Raw genomic sequence first — 24,612 nt, 5'->3', positions numbered from 1 at the left:
CAGTCTTAATCCTCATTTTGCAGATGAGGTAACTGAAGCCCAGAAAAGTGAAATGAATTGCCCCAGGTCACACAGCAGGCAAGTGGAAGAGCTGGGATTAGGACACAGGTCCTCTGACTCTCAGGCCAAGGCTGTTTCCACTAGACCACGCTGTGCCCCACAGGATGATCAGGCCAAATACTGTACTAATATCTGGGGTAGATAGAAGATCATCAGGTGTGACACAGCCCCTGTTCCATAGAGAGCTCCCCGTCAAAGGGGGAGGAAAAATAGGTATTTAATCCTCATGTTACAGAATAGGAAACTGAGGCACAGAGAATTTAAGCCCAAGGTGACACGGCAGGCTGGTGGGGAGCTGGGAGTAGAACTCAGACCTCCTGTCTGCCAGGCCTGTGCTCTTTCCATTAGGCCACACTGTTTCTTAGCAGCTGTGGGAGGCAGAGGGAAGAAATTACAGCCTCTTAGCCTCCAACTCCAAAGAGAGTTCCTAATAGAGATGAGATTTGGATCAAAGAAAGGAAGTGCTCGGCTTCTCTGTCACCACAGAAGTCTCAGGAGACGCTCTAACTCTCTTTGTCTTGGAGCAGAGGGGAAAGGGGGGAAAGTTTAAAGAATGGAAATGCTCTCTCCCCCAACCCCCACCTCCACCAGGGTTTCCCATCCAGTTCTATCTACTTTGTTATATTGTAGTTTCCCAAGTGCTTAGTATGGTGCCCTGCACACAGTAAAACTCTCAATAAATACCATTGATTTATTAATTGATTGACTCTCTGAGGAGCTGTTGCAGGAGCCTTGGCAGTCCCCTGCCGGACAAAGTGACTTTCCTAAGCTGCGTTTGAAGTCTTTCCTGCTCCCTGACTGTGGCTTTGAGACCCCCTCCTCTGTAGCGGTGGGGGAACTGTGACTGCAGCAGAGTATTAGCATGCTGCAGCATTTGCAGAGAAGGAGTGGGTATCGTGCAGAGACAGTGTTTAATGATCTCTCTTTTCCCTGTCTTCCCTGTCACCCGCTACCCACCCTGCACGTAGAATTATAATTCCTTAAATCCGATTCATTTGACATGGCCTAGAGAAGTTTAGAGAAGCAGTGTGGTCTAGTGAGAGAGCAGCGGCCTAATAATAATACTATTATTATTACAGTGACTTAATAATAATAATGATGGCATTTGTTAAACGCTTACTATGTTCCCCGCACTGTTCTCAGCGCTGGGGTAGATACAGGGTCATCAGGTTGTCCCACATGGGACTCACAGTCTTAATCCCCATTTTACAGATGAGGGAACTGAGGCACAGTGAAGTTAAGTGACTTGCCCAAGGTCACACAGCAGACAAGTGGCGGTGCCGGGATTAGAACCCACGACCTCTGACTCCCAAGCCCGGGCTCTTTCCACTAAACCATGCTGCTTCTAAACTGTACTGTGCTGAGCACTGTATTAAAGGCTCGGGAGAATAAAATACAGTAGAGTTGATAGGCACGTTCAACGACTGCAATGAGTTTATGGTTTAGTGGTTTCCTCTTCTGTAAAATAGGGATTAAATATCTCTTCTCCCTCCCTGTTGGACTGTGAGCCCTATGCCTCATAGGGTTGAGTCCAGGCCAATTATCTTGCGTCTACACCGTGGCTGAGTACCGGATTTGGCATATAGAAAGCAATGAACAGATACTGTTTTATCATCACTATTGTTAGTAATAATGATAATTAAAAAAACTGTACTAAGGGCTTGGGATAGTGTGCCTCAAGCGTTGTACAACTCTCAACCATTTTACAATCAAATGGGGAAGACAAGCAAACATAGACTGTAAGCTCACTGTGGGGAGGGAACATGTCTACAAAGCCTGTTATATTGTCCTCTCCCAAGCGCTTAGTACAGTGCTCTGCACTCACTAAGCACTCAAATGCCATGGATTTTTGATTGATAAACTGTGTCCAGATAGGAGGGAAAGCAGAACTACAAATGGTAGGGAAAAATGGCTTGAGGGTGGAATAGTTGCGTAGGTATATAGTTGGGAAGCAGCGTGGCTCAGTGGAAAGAGCCCGGGCTTGGGAGTCGGAGGTCACGAGTTCGAATCCCCGCTCTGCCCCTTGTCAGCTGTGTGACTGTGGGCAAGTCACTTCTCTGGGCCTCAGTGACCTCATCTGTAGAATGGGGATGAAGACTGTGAGCCCCACGTGGGACAACCTGATTACCCTGTATCTACCCAGCGCTTAGAACAGTGCTCTGCACATAGTAAGCACTTAACAAATACCAACATTATTATATCAATATACACCTAAGCGCTACAGATGGCTGACAGCGTAGCCTAATGGAAAGAGCACAGGTCTGGGAGTCAGAGGACCTGGGTTCTAATCCTAGGTCCGCCACTCAGGTGCTGAGTCACCATGGGCTAGTCACAACTTCTCTGGCCCTCAGTTACCTCATCTGTAAAATGGGGATCAAAACTGTGAGCCCCATGTGGGGCATGGACTCTGTCCAGCACGATTTTCTTGCCACTACCCCAGTGCATAATGCAGTGCCCAGCGCATAACAAGCACTTATCAAATACCATTTACAAAAAAAGCTGATGTCACTTTTGAAGTGACGCGGGGAAGAGGATATTAATCTGGGAAAAGCTCCAGGAGGAGGTGGAATTTCAGAAAGAGTTTGAAGGTAGGAATAGTCGTGGCCTGACATTTGAAGGAGGGAGGGAATTCCAGGTTCAGGAAAGGGCATGAGGGATGGGCCTGGAAGCAGAAGTCGGAACAAAGGACTGGGGGTAGGTTAGCTTGGGAACTGCAAAGAGCACAAGCTGCGGTGAAGTGGTTCCAGAGAGCAGATCCGTATGAAGGAGGGAATTGTTGTAGAGCCGTGAAGCGCGTTGTGGGCAGGGAATGCGTCTGTTTATCGTTATAGTTTACTCTCCCAAGTGCTTAAATACGGTGCTTTGCACCCAGTGAACGTTCGATAGATACGATTGAATGAAGGAATGAACCAGTGACCAGCAAGTTGTCGATACGGGGGCAAACAGGTAGCCCTCGGAGGTGTTTGAGGAAGGCAGAGACGTGAGCCAAATGATGTTTTCGTAAGATGATCCTTCCTTCAAACAGGGTCGGAGCTCTCTTGCAAGCACAAGAGGGCCCAGTCAGGATTAATGAATGCCCTTGGTTTCACCTCTTTGTTCCTGTTGGGAGCAACCAACAGAGATGGCAGAAGGTCAGGATATGAAGAGCAGGGGAAATTTACACCCAGTCTGCTCCTCCTGCTTGGCTCCTCCTCCTTCCTCTGTCACCCCACCGACCGCCCCCCCCCCCCAGCCCCCGCCTTCCTCCTGTCTCAGTATCTTTGTCAATGGTATTAATCGACAACTTACTGAGTGTGAAGCCCTGTAGTGAGCTTGTTGGGGAATAAGGTAAAAATACAAGACCTTGTCTCCCCCAAAGGAGGTTACATACAGTCCAACTCATTCCTTAAGGCAAGTTAAAGGGGGTGTGGATTAAGAGGGTCATTCAGGGATCCTGAACCATCCCCAACCCGGGATTGGGAGGAAGGGTTCTCAAAAACTGGGGGAGATTTCTGGGCATTAACAAGTAATCAGAACGCAGTTGCGATCCACACGTTGACATCTCTCATAGCTGAGTCGAGAGGTTGGTCATTTTTGTAATAAATGAATAGATGAGAAGTAATATGACCTAGTGGGAAGGATCTGAGCCTGGGAGTCAGAGGACCTGGGTTCTAATCCCCCGTCTCTGTGTGATGTTGGGCAAATCACTTCACTTCTCTGTGCTTCAGTTATCTCATCTGTAAAATGGGGATTAAGACTGTTGACCGTAAGCCCGTTGTGGGCAGGGATTGTGTCTCTTTATTGTACTTTCTGTATTGTGCTTCTCAAGCGGTTACTACAGTGCTCTGCACACAGTAAGCTCTCAATAGAGAAGCAGCGTGGCTCAGTGGAAAGAGCCCGGGCTTTGGAGTCAGAGGTCATGGGTTCGAATCCCGGCTCTGCCCCTTGTCAGCTGTGTGACTGTGGGCAAGTCACTTCACTTCTCTGTGCCTCAGTTACCTCATCTGTAAAATGGGGATTAAGACTGTGAGCCCCACGTGGGACAACCTGATTCCCCTGTGTCTACCCCAGCGCTTAGAACGGTGCACTGCACATAGTAAGCGCTTAACAAATACCAACATTTTTAAATGCAATTGAATAAATGAATGACTGTGAACTCTACATGGGACAGGGACTGTGTCCACACTGATTATCCTGTACCTACCCCAGTACTTAGAACAGGGTCTGGCACATAGTAAATGCTAAACAAATACCATTAAAAAATAAAATAAATAGGATTGCCTCCCTGGGCAGATGGGTAGGGTTTTCCTACCTCAGTCCCAAGTTCTCTGTCTTGCAACAAAAAAGAGAATAGCAGAGGGAGGAACATTTCCCAAACCCAGGACCCAAGCCACAGGCCCGTTACTGAAGGCAAGGGTGGGGGAAGATTTCTCAGATAGAGCAGATCAGATCCTGGAGCTGTCCAACATATGCCTATATAGAGCTCACCCCTTTTGTTAATTTGTTTTAGTCAGCCAGTCAATCATGTATATTGAGCACTTACTGTGTGCAGAGCACTGTACTAAGTGCTTGGGAGAGTACAGTACAACAATGTAACGGACATATTCCCTGCCTGCAGTGAACTTACAATGTAGAGGGAAATAGGATTAACAGGGCTACCAACCCAGTTGGCACCAATGCCAAGTTGATCATGGTCTTCCCACGCCCCTTCTAGAAGAGGGGCATAGAGGTGAGTAGATGATTTCCAGGAGGGAGCAGGGGGCAAAGGGGAGGCATTTAAAGAATGGAAGTGCTCTCTCCTCCAACCCCAGCTCCATCATGGTTTCCCTTCCAGATCTATCATCTTTGTTACATTGTACTTTCCCAAATGCTTAGTACAGTGCCCTGCCCACAGTAAGCACTCAATAAATACCTTTGATTTAGTGATTGATTGACTCTCTATGGAGCTGTTGCAGGAAAAAGATCCGGCTGGGCTGCTACGGATGGAGATCCACCCGTGGGAAGTGTGGGCAAATCATTTTCTACTAGGCTAGTCTGGGAAGCAGAGTGGCCTAGTAGAAGTAGCAGGGGCCTGGGAGTCAGAAGACCTCGGTTCTAATTCCGGCTCTGCTCCCTTGCTGTGTGTGACCTTGGGTAAGTCACTTCGTTTCCCTAGGCTCAGTTTCCTTATCTGTCAAATGGGGATGAAGTACCTGTTCTCCTACTTGCTTTAAACAGTGAGCCCCATGTTCAGATGGGACTGGGTCAGAGCTATCGTCTATGTACCCCCAGGGTTAGTACAGAGTTTAACATATAGGAAGGATTTAACAAATACCACAAACACTATAATCAACGCGTAAGTATCTTACCACTTTTACAGTTGAAGAAACTGAGGCACAGTGAGGTTATAATAATGGTAATAATGATCACCTCATTGCACTACAGTTTCCTCAACTGTAGAAGTGGGGATCGTGAACCCTAGGTGAGACAGAATCCGTGTCCAGTTCGATACTCTTGGCAACTCCCTTCTGCGTCACCCTTGCACTTGGATCTGTACCCTTTAAGCCCTTGGATCTGTACCCTTTAAGCCCTTGATATTCAAACTACCCTCAGCCCCACAGCACTTAAGAACATGTCTGAAATTTATTTATTTTCAATCTGAATCCCCCTCTAGGTTGTAAGGTCCTCCTGGGCAGGCCAACATGTCTACCAACTCTGTTGTACTTTATTCTCCCAAATGCTAATAGTGCTCTGCACACAGTAAGCACTCAGTAAATACCATCGATTGATTGACCAGGTCTAGATATACTTGTCTTGTTAGGGCTCTGTTAGGCTCTGCCCCAAAACATCCTCTCCCAAACAATCAGTCAATCTTTTGTGCAGGACCCTGTACGAAGCGCTCGGGACTGTACAGACAATCTTATAACAGCCATGTTACTTGACCACAACGAGCATGCAGTAGAGAGGGACAAATTTACAATCTAGAGGGAGAAGATGGTGATGGTGGCATAAAGAGACATTATGGGTGGTATATCTAGGAGGGGGAAAGTTCACTCTTTGACTTCTGGACAGAGAGGCAAGTCAATCTATTGAAAGGGCTTGTTTGAACTTCAGGCCTGAGAGTCTGTGGGACAGAGAAGGGGAATTTGAGTTGAGAACAATGTATGTTGACATTTGACATCCAAATACAATGCCTTTCAAGTTTTTTTTTTCTCCTAAAGTCCAAGTTTTGATTTTCTGGCTTCCTAAACAATTGCTTCTTCTGCTGATGAATGAGCAATTCTCCCCAAGCTGGGTCGGGTGGATTGTTGGAAACAATGCACAGACCTGAGAGAAGGCAAAAATAGTGGACCCTGGAGAGTCCAAGGGAAAATGGTGGGGAGTAGTGGGGAAACACCTCCGAGATTTCCTGTTCTGGTTGGTAAAACCACGTTCAGCCCAGAGGAAGGCTTTAAGGTCCAGGACATGTAAAGGGTGGGGGTGGGGAAAGGGAGAAAGAGAGAGAGACTGTATGAGGGGAGAGAGAGAGAGAGCACAGGCAGAGTGGCTAGTGGAAAGACCACAGGTCTTGAAGTAATTTTATTTGTATTAATATCTGTTGCCTCTTTTTTATGGTATTTAAGTACTTGCTACATGCCAGGCACTGTACTAAGCCCCAGAATAGATAGAGATTCCTCCCCTCCCCATCTTCCCGACTCACTCCCTTTGCTCAATCTCCCTCCCCACCCCATAGCACTAGTGTACATATTTGTAATTCGATTCATTCATATTAATGCCCGTATGTGTATATATCTATAATTCTATTTACTTATACTGGTGCTATTGATGCCTGTTTACTTGTTTTGAGGTCTGTCTTCCCCCTTCTAGACTGTGAGCCCACTGTAGGCAGGGATTGTCTCTCTCTGTTGCTGAATTGTACTTTCCAAGCACTTAGGACAGTGCTCTGCATACAGTAAGCGCTCAATAAATATGATTGAATGAATGAAAGAATACAGGTAAATCAGGTCGGACACAGTTCACGTCCCATAAGCATTCAGTAGTATTTATTGAGCGCTTACTATGTGCAGAGCGCTGTACTAAGCACTTGGAATGTACAAATCGGCAACAGATACAGTCCCAGCCATTGACAGGTTTACAGTCTAATCGGACTGTAATCTAATCCCATATGGAGCTCACAGCCTTAATCCCCATTTTTCAGATGTGGAAACTGAGTCACAGAGAATTTAAGTGACTTGCCCAGGGTCACACAGCAGACAAGTGGCAGAGCTGAGCAGGGAATGTGTCTGCTAATTCTGTTATATTGGATTCCCCAAGGGCTTAGTACAGTGCTCTACACACAGTAAGCGCTCAAATATGATTGATTGGAGTCAGGAAACCTGAGTTTTTGTGCCTCCTCCTCCTGAGAGAGACCTGAGAGAAGGCAAAAATAGTGGACCCTGGAGCGTCCAGGGGAAAATGGTGGGGAGGAGTGGGGAAACACCTGCTGGATGACCTTGGGCAAGTGACCTGACCGGATAGGAAAATGGCAAGGATGGTCAATTTTTCCTGATACAGGGATCCTTTGGATAAAATCATCCAGATCCTCTCTCCCCTTGCCATTCAACTGTTAACCTTAAATTTCCTCTCCCTTTGGCCGCACAGGCAGCATTTTGAGGGTGGAGGAGGACACAGAGGAAGGCTGATTTCAGCCTGGGAATCTCTTCCTTAGCGGGGAGGCAGTAGGAAAGAGGAGTCAATCATATTTATTGAGAGCTTACTGTGTGCAGAGCACTGTAGTAAGTGCTTGAGAGAGTCCAGTAGAACAATAATGTTGGTATTTGTTAAGCGCTTACTATGTGCAGAGCACTGTTCTAAGCATTGGGGTAGACACAGGGGAATCAGGTTGTCCCACGTGGGGCTCACAGTCTTAATCCCCATTTTCCAGATGAGGTAACTGAGGCCCAGAGAAGTGAAGTGACTTGCCCACAGTCACACAGCTGACAATAAACAGGAGTCAGGATTTCTGAGTTCTGCCTACCTTCAGAGCTCTTCCTCTCTCTCGGCTTCTGCAGCATTGAGCTATCCTACCTATCTCTCAGTGGGGTGCCGGGCTTGGTGGGGAGGGGGATTCTGGAGAGAGCTATGAGGTAGTCATCCCGTGCTGTCCTAGGGCCAAGGAGGATCTGGGTGGTTGCATGTCAAGATTTACAATTTCTTGGGGTGTGTGGGTCCAGGGTGGAGGCCGGGAGAGGTTGAAACTGGTAGGTCTCAGGAACAGCCCCACCCACCAGCATGTTCTTGCCTCATTTCCTTCCTTCCCTGGTTTGGGGCTGGCTGTTTGCCTTTAGACTGTAAACTCGTTATGGGCAGGGAACATGTCTGCAAATTGTGTTGTATTGTGCTCACCCAAGTGCTTAGTACAGAGCTCTAATCATAGTAAGCATGGTAAATAAATGTATTTACCAACTCTGTTAGTAAGTGCTTAGTAAATACCACTAAGCACTTACTAACAGAGTTGGTAAATACGTTCCCTGCCCACAGGGAGCTTATAGTCTAGAGGGGGAGTTAGACATTAATAGGAATAGTTGGAGAGCTTCTGGTAATCAATCAAGCAGTGGTATTTATTGAACACTTACAGTGTGCAGAAAACTGTACTTAGTGTTTGGGAGTGTACAGTAGAATATTCATTCATTCATTCAATAGTATTTATTGAGCGCTTGCTATATGCAGAGCACTGTACTAAGTGCTTGGAATGAACAAGTCGGCAACAGATAGAGACGGTCCCTGCCGTTTGACGGGCTTACGGTCTAATCGGGGGAGACGGACAGACGAGAACGATGGCAATAAATAGAGTCGAGGGGAAGAATATCTCGTAAAAACGATGGCGACTAAATAGAATCGAGGCGATGTACATCTCATTAACAAAATTAACAAAATAAATAGGGTAATGGAAATATATACAGTTGAGCAGACGAGTACATTGCTGAGGGGATGGCAAGGGAGAGGGGGAGGAGCAGAGGGAAATGGGGGGAAAAGAGGGTTAAGCTGCGGAGAGGTGAAGGGGGGGGGTGGTAGAGGGAGTAGAGGGAGAAGGGGAGCTCAGTCTGGGAAGGCCTCTTGGAGGAGGTGAGTTTTAAGTAGGGTTTTGAAGAGGGGAAGAGAATTAGTTTGGCGGAGGTGATAGAGTTGGTAGATATGTTCCCTGCCCTCAAGGAGCTTTTAGTTGAGAGGAAACCTAGTGTGAAGTCTTTTGCCATTTGAGGTAACAATAATAATACTTGTGGTATTTGTGGCTGCTGCTGCTGATGGTATTTAAGTGCTTACTATGTGCCAGGCACTGTACTAAATGCTGGGGTGGATACAAGCAAATGGAGACAAGGGGAGGAACAAGGGCGGGGAGGACATTGTTAAGTGCTTACTATGTACCAGGGACTGTACTAAGCGCTGAGGTGGATACAAGTAAATCAAGTTGGACACAGTCCTTGTCCCACATGGGGCTCACAGTCTTAATACCCATTTTATAGGTGAGACAACTGAGGCACAGAGAAGTTAAGTGACTTCCCCGAGGTCACACAGCAGACATGTGGCGGAGACAGGATTAGAACCCATGCCCTCTGACTCCCAGGCCTGTGCTCTATCAACTAGGCCATGCTGCTTCCCTGTAGTATTTGTTAGATGCTACTGAGTGTTTAAGTGGATTCTAAGCATTTGGAAGAGGACAGTGCTATGGAGATGAAAGACACATTTCCTGACCACAAGGAGTTTATAGTCTAGCCCATTTTAGGAATAATCTAACTAGGCTCTTGACACCTCTTTTTTGGACTTTGGAGTGTACAGATAATTACTGTAGCAGATGAAAACAATTGAGATTGGGGGTACTGGAGGGAGAGGTGTGAGAAGGGAAGAAGACCATGTCCAACCTGATTAGCTTATATCCTTTTTCTTGCTTAGTGCAATGCCTGGCACATAGCAAGCGCTTAACCCATACCATTAAAAAAAAAAGTGGGTTTAGAACATGCAATTTTTAAATACACTTCCAGAGCATTTGAATTACTATTAGTGTTTTTTTGGGTTTTTTTTTAGCTTTAGTATTAAGGTGGATATTGACCTAATTAGCTGTCTGACGCTGCAGCTCTCTTGATATGAGATCTTGAGGCAGAGAGGCATTATTCATCCTTAAAAACCTCTAGACCTTGAAAAAACTACCCCTTAAGGAGAGTCTTCTGGATTCACTGAATCTGTGTGTGCACATATTCTCCTCTCCCCTCAGCTTCCACTCCAAAACCACTTTAAGACCTTTAGATTGTAAATGCCTCAAGGCCAGAGATGATATTTTGTATTTTTATTGTATGTCTCCCAAGCCCAAGTACATTGCACAACAAGAACTTCAACAATCCAGTGCATCCTTGCAAGATGCTAAGACAGCTGAAGAAGTGAGGATCCCTTCTTTACTATCGACCAAGCCCATCTGAAGCTGGAGTGGTTCTAGAGGGAAACCTCTGATTCTCCCTCTTACCCCTCACCCTCCTCAGCCCCACTTTTTTTTTTTAATGGCTTTTGTTAAGTGCTTACTTTGAGCCAGGCCCTGTGGTAAGTGCTGGGGTAGATACAAGCTGATCGGGTTGGACACAATCCCTGTCCCACATGGGGCTCGTGGTCTTAATCACCATTTTACAGATGAAGCCTGGAGAAATGAAGTGACTAACCCAAGGTCACTGGCAAGAGTCGGGAGTAGAACCCAGGTCCCGTGACTCCCAGGTCTGTGTTCTTTCCACTAGGCCACGCTGCTTCCTCCAGAATCTCTCTGCCTTCTCCTCTCGGGTTTCTGTGAACAGGGGTGCCGCTTTCAAGCCGTGGAATTGGGCGTCAGGATCCAAGATGGGGGGTGCTTAATAATACCGGATATAAAAGCCCCCAGAGATGTATCCGTCCCGGATGGAGGAGGAAGCTGAAAACTGGATCATCCTGGGTAACAGGGCAAATGGCTCCTGCAGGCAGAAAGCAGGACTAGATCCCCAGGCTCCCGGAGCGGTCCCTGCCACAAAAACAGAGAACGTGTCTCTGTACAGAGCTGAGAGGTGGATAGCCAGCCTGTGGGCTGGTGGTTTGCAAGGTCAATTGGAGCGAGCCAATTGACCAGCGCTGTTTCACCGAACAGTTCTCTTTCATTTGACTCAGCCGAACGTCCTCGTCTGACGTTAGCTCAACCCCCTCTCTGATGGCAGCGGGTTCTTTTAGCCTCGGATCTCAGCCCTGGCCGAAGAATGTGGACAACCCAGATTTTCTGTCCGGTTCGGGTGGTGAGACCTTCCAGGATTTCAGATGCAATCATATGCCCGTCGTCAGATGGCGAAAAAACGGGCTCTTCCTTCCCCTTCTAGTTCACTTCCTTTTTCCCGGCCCCAAGCGGAGACAGCCGCCTGAGCCTCTGAAACACAGGGTTCTTCTGGCGTGGCTGCCCCTTCCGTCGAAGCAGACAAGCAGTGTGGCCTAGTGGAAAGAGCATGTGTCTGGGTTCTAAGCCCGGCTCGGCCAATTCCTTGCTGTGTGAACTTGGGCAAGTCCCCTCTAGACCGTAAGCTTGAACGTGTCCGCTAATCCTGTTGAATAACGCTCTCACAAGCGCTTAGTACAGTACTGGGCACTTTGTAAGTGCTCAATAAATACCATTGAAGTCGCTTAACTTCTCTGTGCCTCCGCTTCCACTACTGTAAAATGGGGATTAAACAGCGTGGCCTATTGGAAAGAGCACGAGCCTGGGAGTCAGAGAACCCGGATTCTAATCCCTGCTTCACTTATTGTCTGCTAGGTGACCTTGGGCAAGTCATTTCACTTCTCTGGGTCTCAATTACCTCATCTATAAAATGGGAATTAAGCCTGTGAGCCCCGTGTAGGACAGGGAGTGTGTCCAACCTGATTACCTTGTATCTAATTCCAGTGCTTAGTACAGTTCCTGGCACAGAGTAAGCCCTTAACAAATACCACCATTGTTATTATTATTATTATTATTGTTACTGTACTCCTTCCTATTTAAACTGTGAGCCCAATTCGGGACAGGGAATGCGACTGACCTAATTAACTTCTAGCTACCCCAGCACTTAGAACAGTGCTTGGCTCATAGTAAGCACTTAGCAAATATAATAATAATGATAATAGTCCAGACCCTGAGAGAGCTGAGCAGGGCAGCTGCAGCAGGTTCCTTCATCGGACACTGCACTGACCCTCTCTGGACATCTCTGTCCTCATCTGTTCTGTGGCTATGGAATTGGTTGGTTCTGGTGTATGTTAAGTGCTTGATATTTATTCGTTCATTCAATAGTATTTATTGAGCGCTTACTATGAGCAGAACACTGTATTAAGCGCTTGGAATGTACAGATCGGTAACAGATAGAGACAGTCCCTGCCCTTTGACGGGTTTACAGTCTAATCAGGAGAGACGGACAGACAAGGACAATAGCAATAAATAGAATCAAGGGGATGAACATCTCATTAAAACAATAGATATGTGTTGAACACTCAGTCCAGACACAATCCCTCTCCCATTTGGTATTTTGTGATATTTATTGTTTACCATGTACAGAACACAGCACTGAGCACTTGGGAGAGCACGATAGAATAGGTGGATGTGATTCCTGCCTTCAAAGAGCTTCCAATCTAGCCAGGAACTGGAGTTAGAACCCGGAGCCAGGATTAGAATGCAATGAATTAACTGTTCAATAGATACCATCGATTACTTGATGGATTCTAATCCCGGCTTTGCTGCTTGCCTACTGCGTGTGAGATGTCGGGCAAATCGCCTAACTTTTCTGTGCCTCAGTTTCTTCATCTGGGAAATAGAGTTTAATAATAATAATTGTGGTATTTGTTAAGCGTTTACTATGTGCCAGACACTGTTCTAATCGCTGGGGTAGATACAAGGTAGTCGGGTTGGACACAGTCTCCTTCCCATGTAGTCTTCATCCCCATTTTATAGATGAGGGAACTGAGGCCCAGAGAAGTTAAGTGACTTGCCCAAAGTCACACGGCAGACAGATGGCAGAGCTGGGATTAGAACTCATGACCTTCTGATTTCCAAGATTAAATTCCTGTCCTCTTCCGGCCCTTAGACTGTGAGCTTCATGTCTATTGAGAGTGTGTCCAATCGCAACGCCTCGTATCTAGCCCGGTGCTTTGCCCAGTGAGTGGCACATAGTAAGCACGTCAACACAGCTTACCCAGTTCTAACGGGTTTGGCTCCTTTTTTGTCCTTTTTTCTCTCATTTCCTTTCTCTGGTGAGCACCCCTCACCCCCCACATCCCCCCACCCCCCGCATACACACACATACAAAATCACACATACGCCCTGTTGGTGATGTCTTGCAGAGTTTTCATTCCGCTGCCTTGAGTGAGCAATGGAGCCGTCAGCCTAAGGACTGATGAAGGTAGAGCAGCTTCCCAGGGAGAAAGCCAGCGATCCCAGAGAGCTAATGTGCTTTCAAACCCAAATTTTTCCGAGTCACCTGATGAGCTCGCCCCGATGCATACAGGGACGAGATAACAGGCAGAGTTTAGGGTGACCTCTGACCTGGTGATCTGCATGGCAGTCTGGCTTTCGGCTGGCTTCTCTCCGTCCAGTACAATTACGACCCTCATGCTTTCCCGAGCACTTAGTACAGCTCTCCGCGGGCAGGGGAACGTGCCTACCAATTCTACCGTATTGTACTCTCCCACGGCACTGTTGTAATAATAATGTTGGTGTTCGTTAGCGCTTACTATGTGCAGAGCACTATTCTAAACGCTGGGGTAGATGCAGGGTAATCAGGTTGTCCCACGTGAAGCTCACAGTCTTAATCCCCATTTTACAGATGAGGTCACTGAGGCCCAGAGAAGTTAAGCGACTTGCCCACGGTCACACAGCTGACAAGTGGCAGAGCCGGGATTTGAACCCATGACCTCTGACTCCCAAGCCCGGGCTCTTTCCACTGAGCCACGCTGCTTCCCGTCTATGTCCATATCGGTAATTTATATTAATATCTGTCTACCCCTCTGGACGGTTAGCTCGTCGTGGGCGGGAAACGTGTGTGTTGTATTGATATATTGCACTCTCCCAAGAGTTTAGTAGAGTGCTCTGCATAAAGTAAGCGCTCAATAAATGTGATTGACTGACTATTCTCCCAAGAACTTAGCACTGTACTTTTGCACACGGTATGTGCTCCATAATTGCCACTGATTGATTCATTACAGCCAGAGAGCATGCGATAAATACCACCGCTACTCTTAGAGATGCCTTTATGTCCAGTTTTTTTTTTAGCTTCTTCCACCTCCACGGCTCCTGTCACCAAGTCCCACGGTTCAGAGGCAGTGGCTGGTTTAGGGGAATGCGGGAGGAATCGTACTTATTGAGCACTTACTGCGTGCAGAGCAATGTACTAAGCACTTGGGAGAGTACAATGTGACACCTTCCCTGCCTACATTCATTCATTCAATCATATTTATTGAGTGCTTACTGTGTGCAGAGCACTGCACTGAGCGCTTGGGATGTACAATTCAGAAGCACATAGAGACAATCCCTGCCCAAAATGGGCTCACAGTTTAGAAGGGCGGGGGAGACAGACATCAAAACAAGAAAACAGGCATCAGTAGCATCATTATAAGCAAATAGAATTATAGATATGTATACATCATTAAAAAATAGAATTATAATTATAAATTTGTACATATATACACAAGTGCTGTGGGGCGGGGAGGGGTAGAGCAAAGGGAGTGAGTCGGGGCGATGGGGAGAGGAGAAGCACAACAAGCACCAATCAATCGGTGGTATTTATGGAGCACTTCTGTGTGCAGAAACTGTACTGAGTGCTTGGGAGAGTACAATATAATCACAGAACAGATTCCCTGCCCACAAAGAGCTCTGGAGCAAGCAGAGTGTTGGTGGTGGAGGTCCACATGTTTTCCTTGTGTTCTGCTGCCTGCCTGAGGAAATTTGAGCTTGTTGTAGGCAGGGATTGTGATGTGTCTATTGTTATAGTGTACTCAACCAAGCGCTTAGTACGGTGCTTTGCACACAGTAAGAGCTCAATAAATACGAATAATAGTAATAAAAAATGCCCACAAAGTCCCACCCGCCTCGGGTCCGGTGTCCCTCCAGTGTCCTGCCGGCCGGGCTTCAAGACGAGCTTGCGGCGGAGGGGTGAGGAGGCGAGGGCAGGTCTCCCCAGAAGCCCCCGAGTGATGCCGTTCCCTGCATCAGCTCTTGTTCTCCAGCCCCGTGGGTTTCTGGGAGCCGGGCTCAGTGTTTTCCCATTAACTTGCGCAGCAGGGACTGGGGCCCAGTGGAAATCTCTGTATAGAAAAATCAATTTCTCGCCCCGCTGGGAAGGAGAGAGAGAGAGAGGAAACAATGTGCACCCTGGGTTCTGCTATTTGGAGGAAAGATGCTCTGTGCCCTGTCTGGGCCATTGTAGCCGAACAGAGCTGACTCTGTTGGTGGACATCGCTCGGTTTGAGTTCGGGGCTAAGCATTGTCTTACGGAGACCCCCCCGCCTCCCTCCCCGGCTCCATTCCTTTTCGGAGAGGCAGGCCGGAGTTGGGGTTTGCGGCGAGTTGCGTGGCAGCTCGGATGTTCAATTTCATGTGGTAAACAGGCACAGGAAGTTGGCATCTAGGGCAGTGGAGAGCTCTGTGCAATTTCCTGTCCTCTCTCAGCTCACCCTCTATTTTGTCAGTGTGGTTCGAGGGTTGACTTCCCTGAAGCGAAGTCTTTGGAGCCTCCTCTTTGAGTTCTATCAGCCCTCAGCAGGGAACCTGCCCGGTTCCCAAGGGGACTCAAGGACTCCGGTATCATCCTCCTCACTGGCCCCCGAACTTCATGGCTCGTGGCACCATCCTAGGCTCCGGGGGCAAAATCAGTTTCAGCAAGACAGGAATCCTGTCCTCGGGAAGGGAGAGCGTGGGATTGAATGTGTGATAAATCAAAATCAGATTAGGTACCATTGGGGTTGGCAGCCGCCAGTGAATGTACCAGAGGGTTGGTTGCATGCCATGATGTTCTGGCTGGCACCTTTGTCTCTCCGAGCATCAGCGCCCATTTCTTAGGGGCGTGGGGGACTGGGGGATAATGCGGTGTGGGTGCTCTTTCGGGGTCTTTGGCAGTCCTTCCAGATGGGAGCAGCCAATCTGACAATCACTCTCCCCACCTCCAACGTCTTACTGAAGGCACATCTCCAAGAGGCCTTCCCTAAGCCCTCACCTCACCCCCTCAAACCCCGCAGCACTTATGAACATACCCATAATTGATATTCATGTTTGTCTCCCCCTCTAGACTGTCAGCTCATTGTGGGCAGGGAATGTCTGCCACCTTTGATATATTGCTTTACTGTACTCTCCCAAGTGCTAGGTACAGTGCTCTACACACAATAAGTGCTAAATAAATACCATTTTTGATTAATTGTTTGGGAGACTGACATCACCCGCCTTGCTTCTCTCCCTTCTTGTTCCTGCTTTGGGGAGGCAGTTAAGGCAGCACAAGGGTGTCTTAGAAAGGTCTATGGCCACTGGGGAGTCAGCAGGACCAGTGGGAATTTCCAGTGTCCCCTGGTCCCTTCTCCCCGGGCATGGCCACCATTTTGGTGGCTGATACCTCCACAGGGCACAAATGCAGTGTTTGCTCTATTCACAGACAGTGAGGGTAAGTTGAGGGCGTTGACAACATGATAAATGGATTGGGTTAATCAATGATGACATCCTGGAGTAGATGACCCTCTAATTTTCCGGGGTCAGAAAGCACAAACTTCCTCAGTTTTGCCTCCCTCTGGAACTACTCGTCTGAAGTAGACAGACGCCTCATAGGCAGGGATCGTATCTGTTGACTCTATTATATTGTATTTTCCTAAGCTCTTAGTACAGTGCTCTGCACAGAGTAAACGCCAAATAAATTCCATTGCTTCATCGATCGAAGTGTCTTCCGGTACCGATTCAAGAACCACTGGGTTTTCATTGTGCCTGGCCCTGGGCGGGACTTCTGATGTCCATTATCCATCATGCCCAGAGCCTCTTCCATCCAGAAGCACTCAAACCTGAGGCTGTAAATTCAGTAAAGGCCACAGACCCTGGTTCCACAGACCTTGGTCCTGGTGGCTACTTGGTGACCGATTCAGAACAGGGGGTGGAGAGGTGCTCTGACCTGTGTCTTAGTGGTCAGGACTGGTAGCAAGATCCAGGGCAGAGCCTGTGCCCAGAGTTAAGTCCCCTGGTGGTGGTGGATCAGATGGGGTAAGGGTCTGTATTTCTGGAACCATCACGCCCTCTGGCAGAGTAACTGGGTCAGAAGATGGGTAACCTCTCCCTGTCTACTTGTTTTGTTGTCTGACTCCCCCCTTCTAGACTGTGAACCCATTGTCGGGTAGGGATTATCTCTATCTGTTGCCGAATTGTACTTTTCGAGCACTTAGTACAGTGTTCTGCACACAGTAAGCGCTCAATAAATACGATTGCATGAATTAATAGAGAAGCAGCATAACCCAGTGGATAGGGCACGGGCCTGGGAGTCGTAAGGACCTGAGTTCTAATTCTGGCCCATCACCTGTCGGCTGTGTGACCTTGGGCAAGTCACTTCTCTATGTCTCAGTTATCTCGTCTGTAAAATAGGGATTAATACTTGCTTGAGCCCCATGTGGGGCATGGCTTTTGTCCAACCTGATCCCTTGTATCTACCCCAGTGCTTAATACAGTTCCTGGCACATAGTAAGTACTTAACAAATACTATTAAAAAATCAATCAATGGTATTTATTAAGTGCTTACTATATGCAGAGCACTGTATTAAGCATTTGGGAGAGTACATTACTACAGAGTTAGTAGACGCTTTCCCTGCCCACTGTGAGTTTACAGTCTCGAGGGGGAGACAGACACTAATATAAATAAGTAATTTATCATATATAATTTCAAGATATGTACATAAATGCTGAGGAGTTGAGGGTGGGGCAAATATCGAATGCCCAAAGGGCACAGATCCAAGTGCATAGACGACCCAGAGGTAAAGGGAGCCAAGGAATAAAAGGGCTTAATCTGGGAAGACGTCTTGGAGGAGATGTGAACTTAATAATGCTCTGAAAGTGGACAGGGTGGTGGACTGGCATATATTGAGGAGTTATGCTTTCTGCCCCTGTCAGTGTTGCACATTAGCTGTGAATTCCACCTCCAGAAGACTTCGCACAGCCCACAGACCTGGGTGACTATCTTGTCACCAGAATCACCCCTGGTACACTCTTCGCCCAGCCTCTTTTTCTTTTTTCTTTTTTTTTTTAATTGATATTTAAGTGCTTACTGTGTACCAGGCATTCTACTAAGCTCTGGGGTAGAAGCAAGCTTGTCAGGTTGGACACAGTCTATGTCCCGCATGGGGCTCCCAGTCTTAATCCCCATTTTACAGATGAGTTAACTGAGGCACAGAGAAGTAAAATGATTCACCCGAGGTCATACAGCAGGCAAGTGTGGGAGCCGGGATGAGAACCCAGGCTCGTGCTCTATCCACTGGGCAACACTGCTTCTCAGAGGTGGGAAGAGGCCCTGATGGGAAGGAGGCCCTCATATCCCACAACCCCTAGGCAGGAAGCTCATCTCTAGACTCTAAGCTCGTTTTGGGTAGTGACTGTGTCTGTTTATTATTGTATTGTACTCTCCCAAGCGCTTAGTATAGGGCTGTGCACACAGTCAGTGCTCAATAAATATGACTGAAGAAGAACTGTCAGCCAGAAAGGGGGAAGTTTCATGTGGAGATAGGAGATGGTGACCAACTCCTAGGATCCCTGTTGTCAGATGATTATTTTGTGGAGCTGAATTAAAGATTGGGTTGCAATGAGGAGGATTGCCAACAGTGAATAACTATAATCAGGTGGCTACCTGATGAAACTGAAAGGGTCAAGGCTAGATTGGTGACAAAAACAGCAGAAAGAGAACAGGCCTGGGAGTCAAGAGGACCCGGGCTCTAATCCTAGCTCTGGCACTTGTCTGCTGTGTGAACTTGGGCAAGTAGCTTAAGTTCTCTATGCCTCAGTGCCCTCATCTGTAAAATGGGGACTAAGACTGTGAAGCTTATGTGGGACAGAGACTGTGTCCACCCAATTAACTTGTGTATAACTCAGCATTTAGTACAGAGCTTGGCACATAGGCACTTAAATTCTGTTAAAAACAAACAAAAAAAACCAAGTTGAGAGTCGAGGGATGCTGCTGGTGTATGTGTGTGTGTGAGAGAAAGAGAGAGAGGGAGTGAGGGGAGACACTGGAGATCAATCTTCTAAAATACTTGGTCCTGAGACAGTGATTTGCGGCCAGAGGGAAGTAAAAAGACTTTACAGAGGGCAGTAAAAAGACTTCGAGCGAGGCTGGGTTTGTGATGGATGCAGTCCTGGCTCTCTTGTGCCTGCCTTGATCCCTGCCCAAGCTCAACTCTGGGGACCACCCAGACTGAGATGTGGCCAATCCAGGCTGGCGCTCTCCTCAGTAGGATTCTGGGGGAAGAAAAGGCACAGGAAGTCGGTGACTGCTAGTGAGCCACAGAGTTGGCGGTGAACCCATGGAGGAGTTCCTTGGGATGAGATCGTGCACTGAATAGAAAGGGGATGCCTGAAGAGTGGGAGGGTAGAATAAGTGACATAAAGACCGGTGCTACCCAGCCCTACGGGAAACACCTGTGCCAGGCAGACCACTCTGGACTCCAGTAACTGGGTTCTTTTCTTGAATGATGGGTTCTTTTCTTTTTTAATTATTGTTAACTGCTCACTGTGTGCCAGGCACTGTACTAAATGCCGGGGTAGATACAAACTATCTCAGGTTGGACACGGTCCATGCCCCACATGGATCCCACGGTCTTAATCCCCATTTTACAGATAAAGTAACTGAGGCACGGAGAAGTAAAGTGACTCGCCTAAGGTCACCCAGCAGATATGTGGCAGAGTTGGGGTTAGAACCTATGTCCTACTGACTTCTAGGCCCATGCTCTGTCCTCTAGGCCACTCTACTTCTCTGGTCTGCAAACTCTTAGACAGTGATTGTGTCTATCAACCTTTTTGTATTGTAATAATAATAATAATGGTGGGGTTTTTTTTAGTATTTGTTAAGTGCTTATTATGTGTCAGGCACTGTATTAAGTGCTGGAGTAGTTAGATTCAAGGTAATCCGATTGGACATAGTTCCTGTCCCAGTCTAAATAGGAGGGGAGTAGGATTTAATCCCCATTTTACAGATGAGGAAACAGAGACACAGAGAAGTGAAGCTATTTGTCCAAGGTCATACAGCAGGCAAGTGGTGGAGCTGGGATTAGACCCTCGGTCCTCTGACTCCCAGGCTCGTGCTCTTTCCCTTAGGCCATGATGCTTCTTGTACTCTCCCAAGGGCTTAGTACAGTGCTCTACACACAGTAAGTGTTCAGTAAATACAGTTGATTGACTGATGCACTAACAAGGAAAGGGCTGAGGATAGTCCAGTCAACCTGTACTTATCAGAAGTCCAACTTGGGATAGGGAAACTTTGGTTCCCAACAGGAGTTTGTGGGGTATTTTTTCACGCCAAGTCAAACAACCTTTCTCCTCCTCTAATCTGTAAGCTCTTTATGGGCAGAGAGCATGTCTGCTAGGCCATGCTGCGACTCACACTCTCCAGAGCACTTAGTACAGTGGTCTGCACCCAGTAAGTGTTCAATAAACACCAATGATTGATGGATTGATTCCTTGGGTCTCAGACATTGGGCTGGACTTCAAGCCCTGAACCTTAGAACTGCCTTTCAGATAGCCATGTTCTTGCATGTCCAGTGCCAGTGGTGATAGATGGAAGATCAGTAGTTAATTGTGTTGATGTTATTCGTTCTGCACTCTGGAAAGGAAAAGTTAGAGAACCTGGTTGGGAAGATATTTATGAGGTTGCTTTAGTATGAGACAACTAAGTTGTGGACTAAGGTGGGACAAGTTGGCTACATTATACCGAAGTTTGGCTACCCAGGCCAGAGATGCCTTTTCCTCAGTCCCTTAGAAAACTGGACCTTGGAGTTGCGAATCCAAACCATCAATCAATCAGTGGCATTTATTGAGCACTTACTGTGGTACTAAGCACTTGGGAGAGTACACTAGAACAGAATTGATAGACATGTTCCCCGCCTACAAGGAGTTTACAGTCCAGAGGGTGTAGTTTGTCAGTTTAGAGTCCAAAGCCTTGGGTGAATGATTAGGGTGGGAAAAAAAGTTGACAACGAAGATCTTGAGGTCATAGTGCACCCAATAAGGGAACCTGGGTGCTGGGGCTCTTTCCCCTTACTTTCTTTTTTTATTTTTTTGAACTATTGCATTGTCCAAGGTTTGGGTTCCCAGAGGGATCTAAATCCAGCTTCTGGTAAATGTGAGGCTTTAAGTCATCCCCTTGGCTTTGGAAAATCGACTTTCAGATTCCAGGGCAAAATAACTGGCTCTTAGCAACCCGTCTGGGCGTCTACCCTCTAGGAGCTGTTGTTGATATTCAAAAAGACAATTGGAAGCTTGGAACAGATTTGACAACCTGTCTGGAAGGGTGTCTCACTCTTTCACTCTGCCTCTTCCTTGCCAGACCCCCTCCTCCCCTCCTCCCCCATTTTCTGCGCTTTCTCCCTTTCCCTGCCTCTCTCTTTCTGAGTCCTGCTCCCTTTGTCTCTCCACTCGGTGATCTCCCCCGGCAGGCGTCAGGAGAGAAGCTGGTTTTTAAATTAACACTCAGTCTCGCTTTCCAAATTGAATCGCCCGTGCCAGCTAATTTGATTTGCGTCTCTGGCTCTTGGTCCTCTCTCTCTATTATTAGACCTGACATGACGCCGTGACTAAGACTGTCCGTAGCCTCTAATTGCGCACATTAATTAATGATCCCAATTGGCTTTAAGCGATTGTTGCCAGAAGAAGGGGACACCCCGGTTCAGAAGCGGGAGGAAATCTATTCCATGCGGTCTTCCTGGGAAAGAACCAGTCAGCCCCTGGCCGCCGTCGGGGACTCAGCCCGAGAGAGTTCGGAGGGCGAGGGGCCCAAGGCCTCTTTCCGGGCTGTGGTACAATGGAGGCCTCTGTCAACCAGGAATGCTAAAATTGTGGAAATATCGGGCTGGAAAGGACGCCATCCAGTGAACTCCCTACCCTCTCTCTGCCAGTTGTCAGTCAGTCAATTGTATCCATTGAGCACTTTACTGTGTGCACAGCCCTGGACTAAACACTTGGGAGAGTACAATAATACAGATATGTCCCCTTGCCCACAACGAGCTTTCGGTATAGAGGCTGCTGCCTACTCTGTCCAAGCAGATGGGTTTTATTACCCATCACCTCTCCCCTCTTGGAATCTCAGACTGGGAATCCCAGAGGGTCTAATTTTCATTCATTCATTCATTCAATCGTATTTTTTGAGCACTTACTATGCTCAGAGCACTTTTCAATTATGTGTATCTTCCCCAGCACTTAGAACAGTGCTCTGCACAATGAAGAGCCTAGTTAATACCATTATTACTACAACAAATGAAAATTAGCATTTGCAATGATAACAATAATAATAGTATTTGTTAAGTACTTACTATGTGTCAAGCCCTGTTTTAGGTATGGGGGTAGACACAAGCTAATCATGTTGAATACTTATAATAATAATAATAATAATAATGATGGTATTTGTTAAGCACTGACTATGTGCCAGGCACTGTACTAAATGGTAGGGGGGATAGAAGCAAATTGGATTGGACACAATCCCTGTCCCATGTGGGGCTCACAGTCTCAATCCCCATTTTACAGATGAGGTAACTGAGACACGCAGAAGTGAAATGACTCACCCAAGGTCACCCAGCAGACAAGTGGAGGAGCCATAACCTTCTGACTCCCAGGCCCATGCTGTTTCCAATTTGCCTTGCTGCTTCTCTATTACTTATTTAAGTGCTGCTTTGTTCTAGGCACTGGAAAAGGCCGTGTCTAACAATAGGGCTCACAATCTATTGTATCCCCATGTTACAGATGAAGGAACTGAGGCCCAGAGAGGTTGAGTGACTCACCCAAGGTCACCCAGCAGGCCAGTGTTAGAGCTGGAACCCCAACCCTGGTCAGTTCCAAGCTTTACTCACGAGGACCTGTGCTTTCCCTGGGGGGAAGCCCAGCCTCAGGTGTTTTCCTTGGGGAAAGTGGACAGTAAGCTCATCCCTCTAGACTGTAAGCTCACTGTGGGCAGGGAACATGTATACCAACTTGGTTATACTGTTATTACTGTACTCTCCCAAGTGCATAGTACAGTGCTCTGCCCACAGTAAGAGCTGAATACATGCAATTCAGAGTGAGCATGGGAAAGAAAACTGTCACTTATTTTCTTCATGGCTTGGAGGGTGTGGGAAACTGGGGTAGGGTTTTCAGGCCAGATGTCAACTGAGCTAAAACAGTGAGGGGCAGGGAGAGGCAGGTAGTGAAGCTGTGAGGACCACCCTTACCCAGCTTTCTCCTTCCACTCTGCCCACCGCCCTGTCCTCCACCTCGTCCTCCAACCACCCTTCCATTCCTTTTTCTAATGGTAATTGTGAAGTGCTTACCGTGTGCCAGGCACTGAACTAAGTATCCTCCAACAGTTCCTCCACTCCTTCCTCTCACAACTAAACCTGGTGACTTTAGTCTTCAGGCTCAGCTTCGGTTCTTGGCTTTTACTTCAGACTCTCGGGGGTCAAAGCTCAGTCTTGAGGCCTGGCTCTCGCATGGAATACTACTACTATTTACTGTTAGATGTTTACCTCATGCCAAGTACTGTACTAAGCACTATAGATATAGTATAGATAGATATAGCACTATAGACTGTGTCCAACCCAATTATCCTGTATCTACCTCAGTGTTTAGAACAGTGCCTGGCACATGATAAGCACTTTACAGATACCATTAAAAAAAGATGCTTTTTAAGAAAATATCTCCCATGTGGCATGTCAGTGATAAGCTCATGCCAGGTGACATTCCATTAAGGTGGGAGATAATTAATGCCTGACTTTCAGAGTCACTGAAGGAAACAAAGCAGCCCAGAATGTCACAGTAGCAACAACCAGCATGAGTAGAAAAGGAATGAAAACTAATTGGGAGAAAAGGCACGGGCTAATTTGCTTTAAAATAATAATTTAGGATTAACTCCCATCTCATCCATCTCCTTTCTCACCAGGCATTTCTGCATCGGATCCGACAGAACGTGCTGGACTCAGTTGAGAAATGCATCACGGAGGAGAATGTCAAGGTATCTCTTTAGTTCTCCCCTAATCAAGACTTGGGGTGCTGAGGGAAAGGCTCCCCCAGATAATGATAACAACAATAACTGTGGCATTTGTTAAGCACTTACTATGTGTTAAGCACTGCTGTAAGTGCTGGGGTAGATATAAGGTAATCAGGTTGAACTTAATCACCAACCTACATGGGGCTCCCAGTCTTAATCCCTATTTTACAGATGAGGTAACTGAGGCCCAAAGAAGTGAAGTGATTTGCCCAAAGTCGCGCAGCAGACATGTGGCAGAGCTGGGATTAGAACCCAGGACCTTCTGACTCCCAGGCCCGGATTCTTTCCATTAGTCCCCTCTGCCCTGTCATTTGTGCTTTTTGTGACTCTGTGTGTGTGAGTGTGGGTGTGTCTTGGG

The 24,612-nt window shown here is 47.2% G+C and overlaps 1 protein-coding gene across 1 annotated transcript in view; it reads left to right on the top strand.

Annotated features, from left to right (window-relative positions):
* PREX1 (phosphatidylinositol-3,4,5-trisphosphate dependent Rac exchange factor 1) overlaps nt 1-24,612 on the top strand; it is a gene marked incomplete at its 5' end in the record, with an annotated part of 189,410 nt that overhangs the window by 58,600 nt on the left and 106,198 nt on the right. Inside the window, one exon of the mRNA XM_039912880.1 lies at nt 24,147-24,218. Within this exon, the coding sequence (XP_039768814.1) occupies nt 24,147-24,218 (72 nt within the window). The remainder of the gene's footprint in view (nt 1-24,146; nt 24,219-24,612) is intronic.

Source organism: Ornithorhynchus anatinus, chromosome 8 (assembly GCF_004115215.2).
Source record: "Ornithorhynchus anatinus isolate Pmale09 chromosome 8, mOrnAna1.pri.v4, whole genome shotgun sequence".
In the NCBI taxonomy this organism is placed as follows: Eukaryota; Metazoa; Chordata; class Mammalia; order Monotremata; family Ornithorhynchidae; genus Ornithorhynchus; species Ornithorhynchus anatinus.
This window is presented reverse-complemented; position numbering and strand designations above follow the sequence as displayed.